General features: G+C 37.8%; 3 protein-coding genes across 3 annotated transcripts; 2 read left to right on the top strand and 1 right to left on the bottom strand.

Moving 5' to 3' along the window:
* LOC18605661 (late embryogenesis abundant protein At1g64065) lies at nt 4,100-4,807 on the top strand. Its single transcript, XM_018117120.1, has one exon. The coding sequence runs from the start codon at nt 4,100-4,102 to the stop codon at nt 4,805-4,807; it is 708 nt and encodes a 235-aa protein (XP_017972609.1).
* Nucleotides 9,895-10,467, bottom strand: LOC18605659 (late embryogenesis abundant protein At1g64065). Its single transcript, XM_007038801.2, has one exon. It carries the CDS (start codon nt 10,465-10,467, stop codon nt 9,895-9,897), a length of 573 nt encoding a protein of 190 aa, XP_007038863.2.
* Nucleotides 13,686-15,955, top strand: LOC18605658 (ABC transporter G family member 8). The gene has a single exon (XM_018117439.1). It carries the CDS (start codon nt 13,930-13,932, stop codon nt 15,721-15,723), a length of 1,794 nt encoding a protein of 597 aa, XP_017972928.1. The 5' UTR covers nt 13,686-13,929; the 3' UTR covers nt 15,724-15,955.

The following is a 15,955-nucleotide window of genomic DNA, read 5'->3' as shown; positions in this document are numbered from 1 at the left end:
GCCTAAAGTCAAAATCTCAAAGCTCTCGACGCGTTTGAAAGCGTCTGATATGTGCTATGGCATTGGTACGCCGTCACTTAATGGAGAGACATTTTCAAGGAAGGTGTTTGCATGAAATGTCAAGTGTCAAAGTATGCTTACGCACGAGCCCCACTTCTGCGCCATGATCATATCCTTTGCATCCCTCAAAAGTTTCAGATTAGCAGGTTGCTTTGGTTTAAATTTAAAAGAAGTTCTCATCATGGCTAAAAGCAATGTAGAGTCTGCACTCTGCCCTGGAGCATTTTTAAATTAAGAGCGCAAGCGAAAAGAAATGCTCTGGTTAGCTGCTTTTGTTGTCGTCCGGACTGTGATCATTCTAGTCTTTGCAGTTACAGTGATGCGTATCAAAAATCCAAAATTCTGGGTTGGCTCTGCTGTGGTTGAGGACCTCCAACCCCATCATTTAACGTGAAAATTATAGCCTGATTGACTATAAGAAGAACTTACAGAATTTTGATCGGTACAAATTTGAAATAGCAACTGTTACTTTCGCAAGGGCAGGAGCAAGATCCACAAAAAAAAAAAAAAAAGATGAACGTGCTGTTGTGAATGATTCAAACTTGGGCAATGTTCACACAACCTGCAGCCAGTCCAAATAGAATGGTAAAGTGCGTCCGATCAAAATGATCAAGAAGAAGAAAATCTGTGGAGATGAACTGCACTATTACAGTTGATTTGGTAGAAGAAATTGTGCAGATATAAATCGCAATTTGCTAGGCTTGATGCTACATTATGTATTGATACAATTAATGATATAAACTATACTACATTAGTTTTATATATTTTAGACAATGTTTAAATCCTATGAGCTGAAACGTAAGTCAATTTGTAAATGAATATCAAGAAACTGACTTAACGTTGTCTTATTGGCACTGGAATATTTGCATTATGGGAAATATTTTTTTCTTTGGTATTCATAACAAATATTTTGAATAATATAGACTTATGAATTGTGTGGCCAACCAAAATTTGCCAAAAGACTAAAACATATGAAAAAAAAAATTTTTGTATATGCACGTGAACATTTGTCTCATTGATTAGTGTATAATCTCATACTTAAAGAATAGGATTCGAATCTTCTTTTTCAAATTCAAAAATAAAATTTATATATTTTTATTATTTCTTTTAATTAAGAAGATGTTAAACTTAATTCATTAGTTACACATACAAAATAAAAACTGCTTACTTTTTTAAATCATTGAAAAGAAGATAATAAGGGAATAAAAGTATACTTGAAATTTTTTTATTAAAAAAAAAAGATCGTATAAATTTAATATGCAACCAATCAAAATTAAAGTCAAATTGACAAACAATCATTCTTGGGCTTGACCTATTTCAAACTTAAAAGTAAACCAACCCAATTTGAATGGATGTCCCAATGATTTAAAATCCAAAAACCTAAAAAAGGAGCGGTCCAAAACTTGAATATCAAGTGACCCGAATGCATCTAATATAACCTAAGCTACCCAATCTACCAACGTTGGCGAAATAGTTGACTTCAACTCAAAATGAATTGAGATAATTTATCTAAAACCTTACCCAATTTACTGGAATAGTTAATAATCTGAACTCAAGGTAGTCCAAGCTTAGGGATCAAAGGGGTGAGGGGAACGGTTGCGTTGGGGGCTGTGGGAAGGGAGAAGCGAGGCTGGAGCTGTGTTGTGGGTTTTAGGGATCAATGTGGGTACCCTGCAAAGCGGAGGGGCTGTGTGGAGTGGTGGCCGAGGTGTGGTGAATATGGGAAGAGCAAATGGCAGAGGAGTTTTGGAAGGACAGTGGGACTTCATGAGGAGGCCGTGCGTGGTCGGGTCTGTACTGGCGACTCGAAGCTTGATTGCATAGGTCTTGCCCAGTGGATTTTGTATGTAACGTGTAGCGAAGAATTCTCTGTTTTTTGCTTGTTTCGGGCTTACTATGGTGGCATGGTTATTGGTTTCTTTTGTTGTAAGTTGGTCTATAGTCTGTGCTCATACATGTCATTGTAGGATATTGTTTTCGGATCAGGGGTTGTGAGGGGGGGTGGTCAATGCTTATATGCTCCCCTGTTTTTTTTTGGTTTCTGGTGATCCGCTTTTGAAAGCGAATTGATGTATGGGGTGCAGTGGAAATGTAAGAGGGGGGTGAAAGATGTTTCTACAGCTCCTATAGAGGTGGAATAGGAAGTAAGTAATTGAACAGCTTTTGAGCCCATAACCAGCGCCTATACTGGTTTAAGGGCAAGCTTAAATCGATTTTTTTTTTTTTAAAAAAAAAGGTAGTCCAAGCTAAAATAGTAACCCTAAACCTTTCTTTCGTCAAGTCAGCCCTTGACTGCATACATATATATACCCCAATACGATGCCAACTTCTCACCATCATATCCTCTCAAGTCTTCCAAAGGTTTCAGATAGCTTGCTTTTGCTCAGAATTAGCCTGCAAGTTTCCCATGGCTCAAACCAACGATCAAGCCAGAAAAGATGAGGAGTCTGCCCTGGCGCATTCCAGAGAGCTGCCAGACCTGGAGCAATCTAAAGATTTCAGGGCGACGGAATCGGAAGAGTCACCCTCGGGAGGATCATTTGAGCTCAACCGAAAGAATCTGGCTACATTTGTTGCTTCTGTGATCATAATTGTACCAATTATAGTTTTTTCAGTACTAGTATTCAGCACCAAAAATCCGAAATTCCGAGTGCGCTCCGTTGTGGTTGAGAATCTAAACTACAGCAGCTCTTCAAACCCTTCATTCAGCATGAGATCTGTTGCTGAAATGACAGTCAAGAACCCAAATTATGGTTACTTATAGATATGGGATCACCAATGTTACTTTTGCTTATAGGGGCGTACAGCTTGTGCAGGTCTTAGTCCCAGGGGCAAGAATTGGGGGATTAGGCACAAGAAAGATAACTGCAACAATGGACTTGAATTCAAACAATGTAAAAAATAATACAAATCTAGGCAGTGATATCAGGTCGGGGTTTTTGACATTGACCGGCCAGTCCAAAATGAGTGGTAAGGTGTATGTGATGTCTTCAGGAAAAAGGACGAAGGTGAACAGTAGAGAAGATTTGCAGCAATGAACTGCACCCTTACAGTTAATTTGGCAGAAAAATTGGTCCAGAATATAAAATGCTCTTAGAGCCTGCTATTGAGTGATTGTTCAATCATGGATTTCTTGGCTTTTCTTTTTTAATTTGTTGTTTTATTCTATTCAATCACATGTAACTTCTTTTTTTATTTCCATTTTCTTCTTGTACTTTTTTTTTTAAATGCATTTTCTTCTTGTACTTAATATTCATTTTTTTAATTATGTTGTGAATTCCACTTGCATAATTGGAATGTCATTCTTTTCCGCTCTCATTTGAATTTAATCAATTTCTCATATTACTTGAAAAGAGTAGTCCTCTCCTAAATATTGATTGTTTTCGACATTTTCAGGTCCTTATCTTTTCCCTTGATATTTTGAACATTTCATCAAGTAAATTCTTCTTAAAGAAAAACACAAATTAAATTTAAAGCTAAAGTGGCCAGTAGTCAAACAAATAGACTCTCCACCTAATAAAGTCAAAATGGGATAAACATTTGAGGACTAACGGAGTGTACAGATTTGAGAGCGAAGACTCCTTCAACGAGATATCCTTGTTTTATTTCAATTCTTAACTGAGTTTACAATAAACTATCGGTCAAGTGATCTAAGGGAGCTTATTTGCACTAGAATTGCAGCATAAATTTTTATATATGATCTAAGGGAGCTTATGTCAAAGAGTAATGGACTAATGAGTACGTATTGCTCACAATAAGAAATTTTTATGCCATGCACATTGGATGTGTTTTGATTGAGTTTAGAAGGTATTAATTAATTAGTATTCATTAAAGTTTGGTAAGGAAACAGTCTTCCAACAAAAAGTATTTACACATAGAACTTCTGTGACAATCACGCACCTTTTTTTTGTCAACGCAGCCCATTAGTGCACGTATATATACACCCCATTCGGATGCCAACTTCTCACCATCACATCCTCTCAAGTTTTCAGATAGCTTGCTTTTGTTCAGAATTAAACGATTAGCCTGCTAGTTTCCCATGGCTCAGACCAACAGTCAAGCCAGAAAGGATGAGGAGTCTGCCCTGGTGCATTCCAGAGAGCTGCCTGACCTGGAGCAATCTAAAGATTTCAGGGAGACGGAATCGGAAGAGCCTACCTTAGGACGATCATTTGAGCTTAACCGAAAGAATCTGGCTATACTTGCTGCTTCTGTGATCGTAATTGTACTAATTATAGTTTTTTCAATACTAATATTCAGCACCAAAAATCCGAAAATCCGAGTGCGCTCCGCTGTGGTTCAGAATCTCAACTACAGCACCTCTTCAAACCCTTCATTCAGCATGAGATTTGTTACTGAAATGACAGTCAAGAACCCAAATTTTGGTTACTTCAGATACGGAAGCACCAATGTTACTTTCGCTTACAGGGGCGTACAGCTTGTGCAGGTCTTAGTCCCAGGGGCAAGAATCAGGGGTTTTGGCACAGGAAAGATAACTGCGACAATGGACTTGAATTCAAACAATGTAAGAAACGATACAAATCTAGGCAGTGATATCAGGTCGGGGTTTTTGACGTTGACCGGTCAGTCCAAAATGAACGGTAAGGTGTATTTGATGTCTTCAGGAAAAAGGAGGAAGGTGAACGGTAGGAGGAGATATGCAGCCATGAACTGCACCCTTACGGTTAATTTGGCAGAAAAATCGGTCCAGGATATAAAATGCCCTCAGAGCCCTGCTGCTGTGTGATTGTTCAATCATGGATTTCTTGGCTTTTCTTTTTTGAATTTGTTTTATGTTCTATTCAATCATATGAAACTTCATTTTTTTTTCTTGTACCGAATATTCATTTATTTTAATTATTTTGTGAATTCCATTTGCACGATTAGAATGCAATTCTTTTCCGCTCTCCTTTGATTTTGATCAATTTGTCAGATTACTTGAAAAGATTAATCCTCTCCTATATCGGTTGTTTTTGACATTTTCAAGTCTTTATCTTTTCTCTCGATTTTTGAAGCATTTCGTCAAGTAAACTCTTCTCGAAAGAAATATGAAATTTAATTTAAACTAAGGTGGGCAGTGGTCAAACAAAGAGAACTCAGCTAATAAAGTCAAAATGAGATCAACATTTGAGGACTCATGGTGTGTATAAATTTGAGACCAAAAACTTCTTCAACGAGATATGTTTAAATTAAAATATTGATCAACTGATCGAAAGGAGCTTATTTGCACTAGAATGCAGCTTAAGCATAGAAAACCAGTTCGTCAATTAAATTTTACCTCCACATGGCTTTGATTGTTTCAGAGGAAAAGAAATTTTCCGCAGTAGGTTTTTTCATGGCATTTTTACCTACCCAAAAACGCATCATGGCACTTCAGCATGTGGGCAAAAGTAAATATTCTGAGATCATGTGCCAAATTTCAACTGAATGGTCAGAAGATCAAGAAGGCACTTTAACTTCTATTGGTTCTGCATTTGTTAAGCATTCAGCCCCTGCGAAATGGGAAATGAAACAGGACTTGGTCCGAATTTTGGGGGACAGATGAAGTCAGACTGTTTTTCTTTTCATGAAAAGAATGCACGCCTACTTGAAAAAACAATTTTCTAATAAAACTGAATGGGTTTTTTTTTTTTTTTGGATATTTTGATAACATATTTTATTGATAGTCTATAACAAATTGATCAGATTCACTAAACCCAAAAGATTTTAAGGAGGACGACAACAAAATACAATGGCAAAGTGTTCTTAATCTTTTCTTTTTGTTACTATTATTATTTTGCCTGCTACACAAAGTACAATAATTATTGCTAAATTCAGCGGCAGCCACGGTGAGGAACAAGTCTTCCAACAAAATATACATATGCACATGAAAACAGGATCAAGTCATAACTGCAGCCGTAAACTAAAAGAAAAAAGGAAGACTGCAAAAGAAGAGAAACATAAATCTACAAGTTTTGATTGAATTTAGAAGGTATTAATTAATTAGTATTCATTAATGTTTGGCAATGACAGAAAATGAAAAAAGAGGAGAACAAAAATAAATAAACCAATACATGGACTAGGGAATAAGAAGGGGCGTCAAGTGGATCTGCAAAGGAATTGGTTGGCTGAGGGTAAGGGAGACTTAATTTCTCACGTCGTGTTTGTGCTTTCATTGAGGATGTTGCCATCTGGTGGTTTTTTCTTTGGTTGTGGAGTCTCTCTTTCTGTAACCTCCAATGGGTGGTTAGGTTTGGGGAGGGTTTTGAATTTGGCTTGTTTTTATTTTTCATTTTTGTGGGAGGGTTGGATGGGCGACTAGGGTCCATGTTGCTGTTCCCTTGTTGGTAGGGGTGGGTAAAGGTCGATCGCCTCTGCAGGGATTTTGTTCGTGGGGGAATGCTCAGATATTGATGGGGGTTTCCATCCTTGGATAGGGTAGGGTTTTCTGGTTTCCTTCTTCAGTATGAAGGGTTGTGATTGTCTTGTTTTAGGAAAAAGTGAACAAGGAAAAAGGAGAGAAAAGAAGAAATAAAGAAAGAAATAAAACTTCTTACAAGTTATTATTTTTGGTCAACTCAGCCCATTATTGGGTGTACACACACAAATATATATATATATATCCCATTGCCATGCCTACTCACTCATTATAATCCCTTCGAAGCCCTTCAAGAAGTTTCAGATTGCTTGCCCTGTTTAAGAATTAAACCAACTTTTCGTGGTATTTAAATAACCAAGTTGTGTCTCATGGCTCAGCCACTGCTTATGACAAGGAGTTTGCTCTGATGCATTCCAAAAAGACTGAATTGGAGCAATCTAATGAGTTTACAGAGAGGCAATCCGAAGAGTCCACCGGCAAACCGTCCTATGAGCTCAACCGAAAGAATCTGGCTATAATTGCTGCTTCTGTGGTCATAATTATATTAATTGTAGTTTTCTCAATACTAGTGTTGAACAAAAAAAATCCGAAATTCCGAGTGCGCTCTGTTATGGTTGAGAATCTCAACTATGGCTCCTCTCCAAACCCTTCCGTAAACATGACATTTACCACCGAAATGAAAGTCAAGAACCCAAATTTTGGTTACTTCAGATATGGAATCACCAACCTAAAGTTCGCTTACAATTGCAAGCAGCTTGGGCTGGTCTTGTTCCCAAGGGCAAGAGGGGTTTAACTACAAGAAAGTTAACTGCAGCAAAGCATTTGAATTCAAACAATGGAAGAAATGATACAAATCTAGGCAGTGATATAAGGTCTGGGTTTTTGACATTGACCAGCCATTCCAAAATGAATGGTAAGGTGCATTTGATGTCTTTAGGAAAACAGAGGAAGGCAAATGGTAGGAGGAGATCCGCGGAAATGAACTGCACCCTTACAGTTAATTTGGCAAAAACATTGGTTCAGGATATAAAATGCTCTTAGAGGCCAGTTCTGCTGTTTTGTCATTTGTAATATCAATCAAGGATTTGTTGTCATTTGTAACTTCTTTTTCTTTTTTATTTTCTGAATATTCATTTTCTTATCAAAGGTTTTATTGTTTTTAATAAATCAACTTGCATGATAGGAATGCCATTTCTTCTCTCTATAATTTTGGTCAATTTGGCTAGAGTAGTTAAATGGATTAACAATGCTCTCTCATCTCTTATCCTTCTTGATGACTTCTCATATCTCCAAATATAAGACACACTCACATAAAATAAAACCTAGTTCTGTGGTTTTTCCTTGACAATGGAATATATTTTATCAACTTAGTTAAGAGAAGTTCAATAAAGAGACCAACTAGCAGACCAGAACAGGCTCAAGAGAGACCAGCCATGTTATTCTTTGTATCTAATATCTACCATTTTAATGATTTCTCCTGCTATTAAGATCAAATTGCTATATAAACTGCTAAGATATTATCTAAGATTTTCACTTCTTCTAACATGGCATCAAAGTCACCCATCTTGGCAATCATTGTTTCACATACTTCACACGTCGACAATTCTTATCTCACGTCTCAGTTATCCATGTATTGACTTCTTCTACTATTATAATTTATGTGACACATTTACTATTACTGGTTCTTGTAACATCATATGTATGTCAAATATTTATATTTTATTTCATCTTGTCATTTTTTGTGTCGTGTTTCGTCACGTTTATCTGTTATATCGTGCTTTGTCATGTCATCTTTTGTGTCGAATTTCGCACATTAATTATCATGTATTTCGTTATATTTATCTTTTATATTATGTTTCATCATGTCATATGTTGTATCATATTTCATTACGTCACTTATTATGTGTTTCTTTATATTTAATTTTTAACAAAATTAGATTTAAATCGGAAGAAATAACAGACTAAATCAGAAGAAAATCAAAAATTGATTCATCAACCAGAGGAAGCAGCATTGGAAACCATCCGAGGACATGAAATTTGATCTTTTCGAGGGCGGTGCTGGAAACATCGGAGGACCTGTGTATCTAGATGCTGGGGTTGGAACTGGAACTGATGATATTTGGTCAAAACAACCGGGTTCCCCCTTCTCCACATGTAATATTTACTTTAACAATATGTTTTTAGTCTGCAATCCTCACATATATGTAAATGTTGTTGTTATTTTTAATTTTTCCAAAGAGAATCATCAGAAGTATTTTATATTATCTGTAAACAAATCACAAACCCCATATGTGAGTAGTCAGATGGGAAATAACATGTGGGTCAGGTTTCATCATTTTTTGAGTAAATAAATCGTGCATCATTATAGACCACAAAGCGGTTCCTCGGCCACTCGAACTTGGGCCTTGTTACTTGACTTTGACATCTTTCAATGATGGCCAGAAGATATAATTTCTGCATGTGGCGCCACTAATTTTTTCCTGCTCTATACTAACTATTTCACCTGCACCTTTACCTAAAACAATTTAGAGCTTTGTCTTTCTCAAAGGCAACTCGCAACTTGTTTTTTTTTTTTTTCTTTTAAAGGTGAATTTATTAGATAATCGAGTTTGAATGCCACCAGAAGTCTTGCATCAAACCAGTGTAAGATTCCTCTTGGCATAACAAGCGAGTTTTAAAGAGGGTATTACCCCTGTACATAAGCATAAAAGGCTGCGCAGCGAGCCTTTAACAGTAGATAGAAATGCAAATTTACCCCTGACAACATTTACACAGTGGGCGAAACAGATGAACAATGAAGACAACAAGTATCCTAATCAGAAAAGGTGGAGCACGAAGGAAACATTGCCCCAAATCACAAAGCAGCAGCCTGTTCCCAGCAGTCCAACCAGGAGCAGAGCAGGTCAAGAGAAACACATCCAGCATCCCGAACCAAGAAGGGATCAAAAAAGAAACCAGCCAGCCCGCAACCGCCTCAACAGCAAACCGCTACCACGAACACAGCTCACAGGCAAACTCATCAGTCCAATATATGTCAAGGGGAACCCCTTGATCACGAAGCTTAGGCACCACCTAGAGAATCAAGAAGCCCCCCGTCAGTTCATCACGACCAAAACAACAAAGCATCCGTGAAACACTTAATAACAGAATTTAATAACCTATAAAGGTTAAAAGCTGTGGAAATTGTAGTAAACAGCTTGAAATGTATACAAGTTTTCCTCGAAGAAACACAGAACGACTAACCTTGAAGCGAAGAAAGCCAACAAAAGGAGAAAAATGCGACTCATAAGTCATCCAAGTATGTAAGTAAACAAATCTACAAACTACAAAATTAAGAATATGAGATTAAAGAGAAAAAGGCGTTCTTTATATCTTATAATATCGCTCCATATATATATAAGAAATCAATGACAAGTCCAAAACCATTAATTTGAGCAGAAAATTAAACAGAACACATGAAGGTTGCCATTTGCATCTCATTGGCACATCAAATTCTGGATTTGTTTCGACGAGGTGGTTACTTCCATAGTGCAATTCATTTCGGCTGATTTCTTTTTCTTGAAGACCTTGAACAAATGTATCTTTCCATCCAGCTTGGCATGGCTGCTCAAATTTATGGTCCCAGAACCGACGTCAGAACTCAGGGCTGAATTTCTAGACATCTTGTCCGAACTCACCGACACTGTCACATTCAGCTTCTTGGTTGATCGAGCCCTGGCACGAGCCTTAACGATAGTAGCCTCGCCAACAGGGGTACCCCTGTAAGAAATCGTTAAAGTGCTGTTTTGGAATTTGAAGTGACCGAAGTTGGTGTTCTTGACAGTAACCTGAGCATTAAGGTTCATGCTAAAGGAAGGTGAGGAAGATGAGGAATTGAGATTGAGATTTTCTACCGTGACCCCTCCCAAACGGACCTTAGGGTTTCGGATACGCATGACCAGCATCACAAAAAGCAATATAATTATGGTCTGTGCTATGACCCCGGCAACTATATATGCCAAGCATTTGATGTTTCTCTTTCGACGAGAAGTAGTTCGATCTTCCGACATCATACCGAAATTTTCACTAGAATTTTGTTTTAAGGATTTGTCTTTTTAGATTGAGGATGAACGAGAAGAAGTTTAAACGCTTACTAGAAAAGAAGGATGGAGATATATAGCGGGGTCTATGTCGTAGATGGTGTATTTATAGAGTTATGCAAGCGATAGCTGCATCTAGCAGCAATTTTGTATTCAATTACGAGCCCAAAGCATGTTTTAGAGTAATATAGACGCTTCTAAAGTTAAAATTTATAATGAATTAAATAAGTTCCAAGAACTAATAATTGAAAATTCTACTAGCAAATTTTCAAAGTCATGCGGCCAGGACAAGAGAGTTCCTATGTAGATATTGAGCGTGTTTAATGATGAAGATGAAATCATAATTATCAAGCCTTTCTTTCTCCCCTTTTGGCATTGGCAAATTTGACTTTGAAGTCAAATTAAAGCATTCAAAATTCCAGGATGTAAACATGCGGGAGTGTGTAGGACGCATGGTATAAGTTGAACATCTAGAAGAATGAATGTGAGACAAAAGGAAAGCTGTTTGAAAATTTGCTTAGATATATTTATGTGGAATATTTCACGTAGAAGGCAATCAGTAAGTCCATTCTTACAAGATTGTAATATTCGCGCTTCTGGCGCAAAAGATAAGATTCCCCTGGAAGCAGGTTAAAAATTAAAGAAAAAAAATTTTCTTGCATTAATTCATGAGGAAAAGGCTTGAAGCTTTCTTGGGGGTAGATGCTTAGATCTAGCCTGCTTTAGATTATTAATCGCACAAACAATACCATTCTTGAGAGTGATAATCCTTTTCAAGTTTTAAGTTTTCTTTTTATAACTCACATAAATTTTACAAATATATATATTAAACTTAAAATTGGGATTGGCTAGAAGACCTGTGCAGAGAAGGTGGTCAGATACGGCGGCTGCACTTTTCAGTTATGGCTCCACCATGGAGTTAACATTTGCTGTTCAATTTGTGGGATAACTTATAAATGGGGGATTCAGATTACTGAAGTCAATAAAATTCCACCCACATCATGTTCATACGTTATGATGATTCGATGGTGTGGCTTGCCTTTGTATCATCTCCAAAAAGTGGAAATTAAAAATTTTCCATCCAGAGGCCAAGACATCAAAAACCTGTGAAAGTGGATGGTCTACTTTGATAAACATGTAAACCTATATCTAAAATGACTTCACTTCACTATCTAAGCTTGACAAAGATTAATGAGTAAAAGCTCATAATTAGTCCTCCTAATTTGACTGTGACACATAAAGTAATAAGGAGCATAAAACTTTTTTTTTCTTTTGGATAGAAACAAGATCATTTTATTTAGAGAGACAGAGAGAGGGATAGCATATGAAAAGGCTGCAATTTACAAACAAAAAACACTCCAAACAAACAGGAAAATCAGCAAACCAAAAAGGGAATTTACTCCCTTCACATTGGAATGCATTTCTGGCAAAAAAAAAATAGGCGAAAGGAAAAGAATTGAAGGAAAGTTGGCGAACGGTCAAAGATTAAATGATGATTAGGATTAGGAGGCGAAGACTTTCAGTTAAGCTGATCGAATCCGGTGGAGTCTAGTCCAATTAAAGAATAAAGAGAATTGCATCTACTTTTGACTTTTTGGCCCACAAAAATACTATTGTTTAAGGTCCAGCTTATGACCATGCGTTTTGGGTTGGACAACTCAAGCGCCAAACAAACTAACATCAGGATTCCACTCTAAACCCGCTCTTGGAACGTTTTGCTAGGCTTTTTTCTCTTACTATTTGTTTATCCGGAATGACAGGAAGCTTAGGAAAAGGGTTTTTTCTCCTGTCCCTGGGTCTTTTTCGACGGTGACCTACTGGGCCGATAGGTCCTCAACACCATTTGACTCACACTCACAGACTCACTCTATATGATCCTGTTTGGACTTCAAGGCATTCAAGTTGCTCAATTCAGGGCCTAGCTTGATTAGGGTCCAAGTCGAAGTAGTTTTTTTCTTTTGGATGCAATCAATGTAGTGGCAGAATGTCTTTTATAAATGATGATTTGAATTTAGCAAATTTGACACCTAAAAGTGTTTGTAGATATTATGCCACAACTAATGTTGGAAGGGAATTAAAAAGCATTAATAACATAGTGACTCTTAAGTACAATGTGTAAATACGTAGCCAAAAAAAGAAAACTATGCAAATATATGGGGATTTGTCTTTTGGAAATATTACTAGTAATGTATATAACTTGATCTAAACCTACACTGGAGGATTGATATGAAATCAGGTGTTGAAAATTCCTCGACAGCTGTCATCGTCAGCTCTGGCATAATTGTCCCACTGTTGAACATGTGTGCATATGCCAATGGGAGAAGTCACGGATTGGCAAGTTGGCAGCAATCTAATGCAGCATTCTTCGTCAAGTGTTGGCGGACACACTTGAGACTTGAGAGAACAGAGAGAGAATCTGTGATCTCGTGATGGGTTATTAGGCTGATTACTTTGCTTTTTTCTTCTCAACGGCCCCCCACCATCCAATCCCTTCCAAATTAGCACATATTGTCATCTAGTACGTACTAAATAATGATAAAAACACAGTCCTTCACATGATTCTTAATTTCTTCCTCCAATTTGGTGAGCAAGTCAACGATAATCAAATGAACTCCATTCCTAATAAAACTACCCACTAGTATTGCAAATTAATCTTCTTTGCCCTTTTCCTTCTTTTTCTCTTTTGGACCACTGGCCAAATTGTCAGGCAAAAAGGTTTTAAGCTCTTTAACTGCTTCGAATGAATGAGAAGCATGGCTGCATGCCCATTTTTCTGCTTGAGTTACTTTTGTTTCTAAAGAAGTGAATTATGACCCGGTCGCCCATTTACATCTATGAGTAAGCGATGGAAATTGAAGAAGGAATTACATTTTTGGACTTTGGATATAATTAATTAAATAACATTTGAACTATTTGTCGTCTTTTAAGTTATCGGCAGTAGATGTCCATGAGTCTAGCAAAGCCAAATTTCCTCTATCGCACCTATATATGGCATGACCTTAGCAAAGATATCTTTGGAAGTAGAGGAAAATTCTAAATTTGTTTTGTATTTTTTAATTCTTGTTTATTGATAAAATTCTGTCTTGACTATGAACCGTACGTACGTATATATATTACTCTAATCTACAATATTTAACGCAAGAGCATGTTTCAAAATTTTGATAGTTCCACTCAAGATTATCGACGCTTAAGCTTATGATATAATACTTGCATTTGATCCTTACAGTTGCATGACAAAGCACTAATTATTTTATGAACTCTGATTAAATAAAACTACTAAGGGGCACTCCTCCAACTTTTTAATTCTCATTCTTCTTATCCGCCACCAACATTATACTCCAACTTAATGGAAACTACCATCAACCTATCTCTCCACACCCCATTCTCTATTTCCAAAATCCTCTCCCTCCAACCAATCCCTCCCCCTCCTCCATGGAAGACCAATCAGCCTCCCCATCCCCGCCGCGACCATCACCACTTCTCAAAACATATAAGCTCACAGCATCCTCAGTCTCTTATGCCAAATTGACCACCACCATTACGGGCTATTTCCTTTTCAAACCTTGCACTTCGACGCCTCCAACCTACATCCTCCGGGATGTCTCCTTCACCGCAAACCCCTCACAAATCCTTGCCATTGTTGGCCCAAGCGGAGCCGGAAAGTCCACTCTTCTTGACATTCTAGCAGCTCGAACGTCTCCAACAAATGGCGCTCTTCTACTCAATTCCACTCCGATCAACCCTTCTTCGTTCCGCAAGCTTTCTGCATATGTTCCTCAACATGATGCATGCTTGCCATTGCTCACTGTAGCTGAAACTTTTGCTTTTGCTGCTCGCCTTCTTGTCCCTAAAACATCAGAAATTGACATCATTGTGACATCTCTTCTGTCAGAGCTGAGGCTAACTCACTTGGCTAATACCAAGCTCGCTCATGGGCTGTCGGGTGGTGAGCGCAGGCGTGTTTCGATAGGTCTAAGTCTCCTCCATGACCCTGCTGTCTTACTACTTGATGAACCCACTTCGGGTCTTGATAGTACTTCAGCTTTCAATGTGATGCAGATCCTCAAATCCATAGCCGCTTCACGTAACCGCACTGTCGTTTTATCCATACATCAACCAAGCTTCAAGATTCTTTCGACCATTGATAGAATCCTCATGCTATCAAAAGGGACTGTTGTGCACTATGGTACACTTTGTTCACTTCAAGCATTCTTACTGTCCAATGGGTTTTCTGTCCCTCCTCAGCTCAACGCCCTCGAGTATGCCATGGAATTACTAAACCAGCTGCATGACAGCAAACCAATTACACCACCATCGCTCCCTCCATCACCTGAAAGTTCTAAATCTCCTACCAATGAAGCCAGTGATATCAGGTATCGAAGCTCAAGACTACATGAAATCTGCTCTCTATATAACAGGTTTTGGAAGATTATTTACAGAACAAGGCAGCTTCTTCTGACCAATGCATTTGAGGCTCTTATTGTGGGTCTTGTATTAGGAACGATCTACATTAATATCGGTTATGACAAGGAAGGAATAGAAAAAAGGTTTGGTCTCTTTGCCTTCACGCTCACCTTCCTTCTCTCCTCTACAACTGAAACCCTTCCGATCTTCATTAATGAAAGGCCTATTCTGCTGAGGGAAACTTCAAGTGGGGTTTATAGACTCTCATCATATCTCATAGCCAATACCCTTGTCTTCTTGCCTTATTTGCTTGCCATTGCGATCATATATTCAACTTCTGTCTACTTCTTAGTGGGCCTATGTGCTTCATGGCAAGCTTTTGCTTACTTTGTTTTGGTCATTTGGATCATAGTTCTAATGGCAAATTCATTTGTCCTCTTCTTGAGCTCTCTTGCACCAAATTATATAGCCGGAACTTCACTTGTTACAATACTTCTTGGTGCTTTTTTCCTCTTCTCTGGTTACTTCATCTCCAAGGATAGCTTGCCCAAGTACTGGCTCTTCATGTACTTTTTCTCAATGTACAAGTATGCACTTGATGCGCTCCTTATCAATGAGTATTCTTGCCTTGCGTCAAGGTGTTTTCTATGGTACAACGAAACCAAGACTTGCATGCTAACAGGAGGTGATGTATTACAAAGGAAAGGGCTCCATGAGGGGCAGAGATGGATAAACATCTACATCTTGGTTGGGTTCTTTGTGTTCTACCGTGTGCTTTGTTTGCTGGTTTTGATCAGAAGGGTTTCAAGATCAACGAAATGAAGACATACAGAAATTAGGCGCCAAGGATCATATTTGATTTTCTTTTTTCCAATTATTTCCTGTTAGTCCATTCCTTCTCTCCCTTGTTCACAAATCATAGTCCCCTGTAATGGCTGCTTGGAATATTTCTTTTGATTTATCAAATAAGTAAATTCCAACTGAATTATGCCAATAATCAGGCTTGATTCCCCGTGTTAACAGGGCAAATACTTAAAATTCGCAGCCACGTTAA

This window comes from Theobroma cacao, chromosome 3 (genome assembly GCF_000208745.1).
Source record: "Theobroma cacao cultivar B97-61/B2 chromosome 3, Criollo_cocoa_genome_V2, whole genome shotgun sequence".
Taxonomy (NCBI): Eukaryota; Viridiplantae; Streptophyta; class Magnoliopsida; order Malvales; family Malvaceae; genus Theobroma; species Theobroma cacao.
This window is presented reverse-complemented; position numbering and strand designations above follow the sequence as displayed.

Coding starts and splice junctions, on each gene's coding strand:
- LOC18605661 (XM_018117120.1), top strand. CDS start 4,100: ATGGCTCAGACCAACAGTCAAGCCAGAAAGGATGAGGAGTCTGCCCTG.
- LOC18605659 (XM_007038801.2), bottom strand. CDS start 10,467: ATGTCGGAAGATCGAACTACTTCTCGTCGAAAGAGAAACATCAAATGC.
- LOC18605658 (XM_018117439.1), top strand. CDS start 13,930: ATGGAAGACCAATCAGCCTCCCCATCCCCGCCGCGACCATCACCACTT.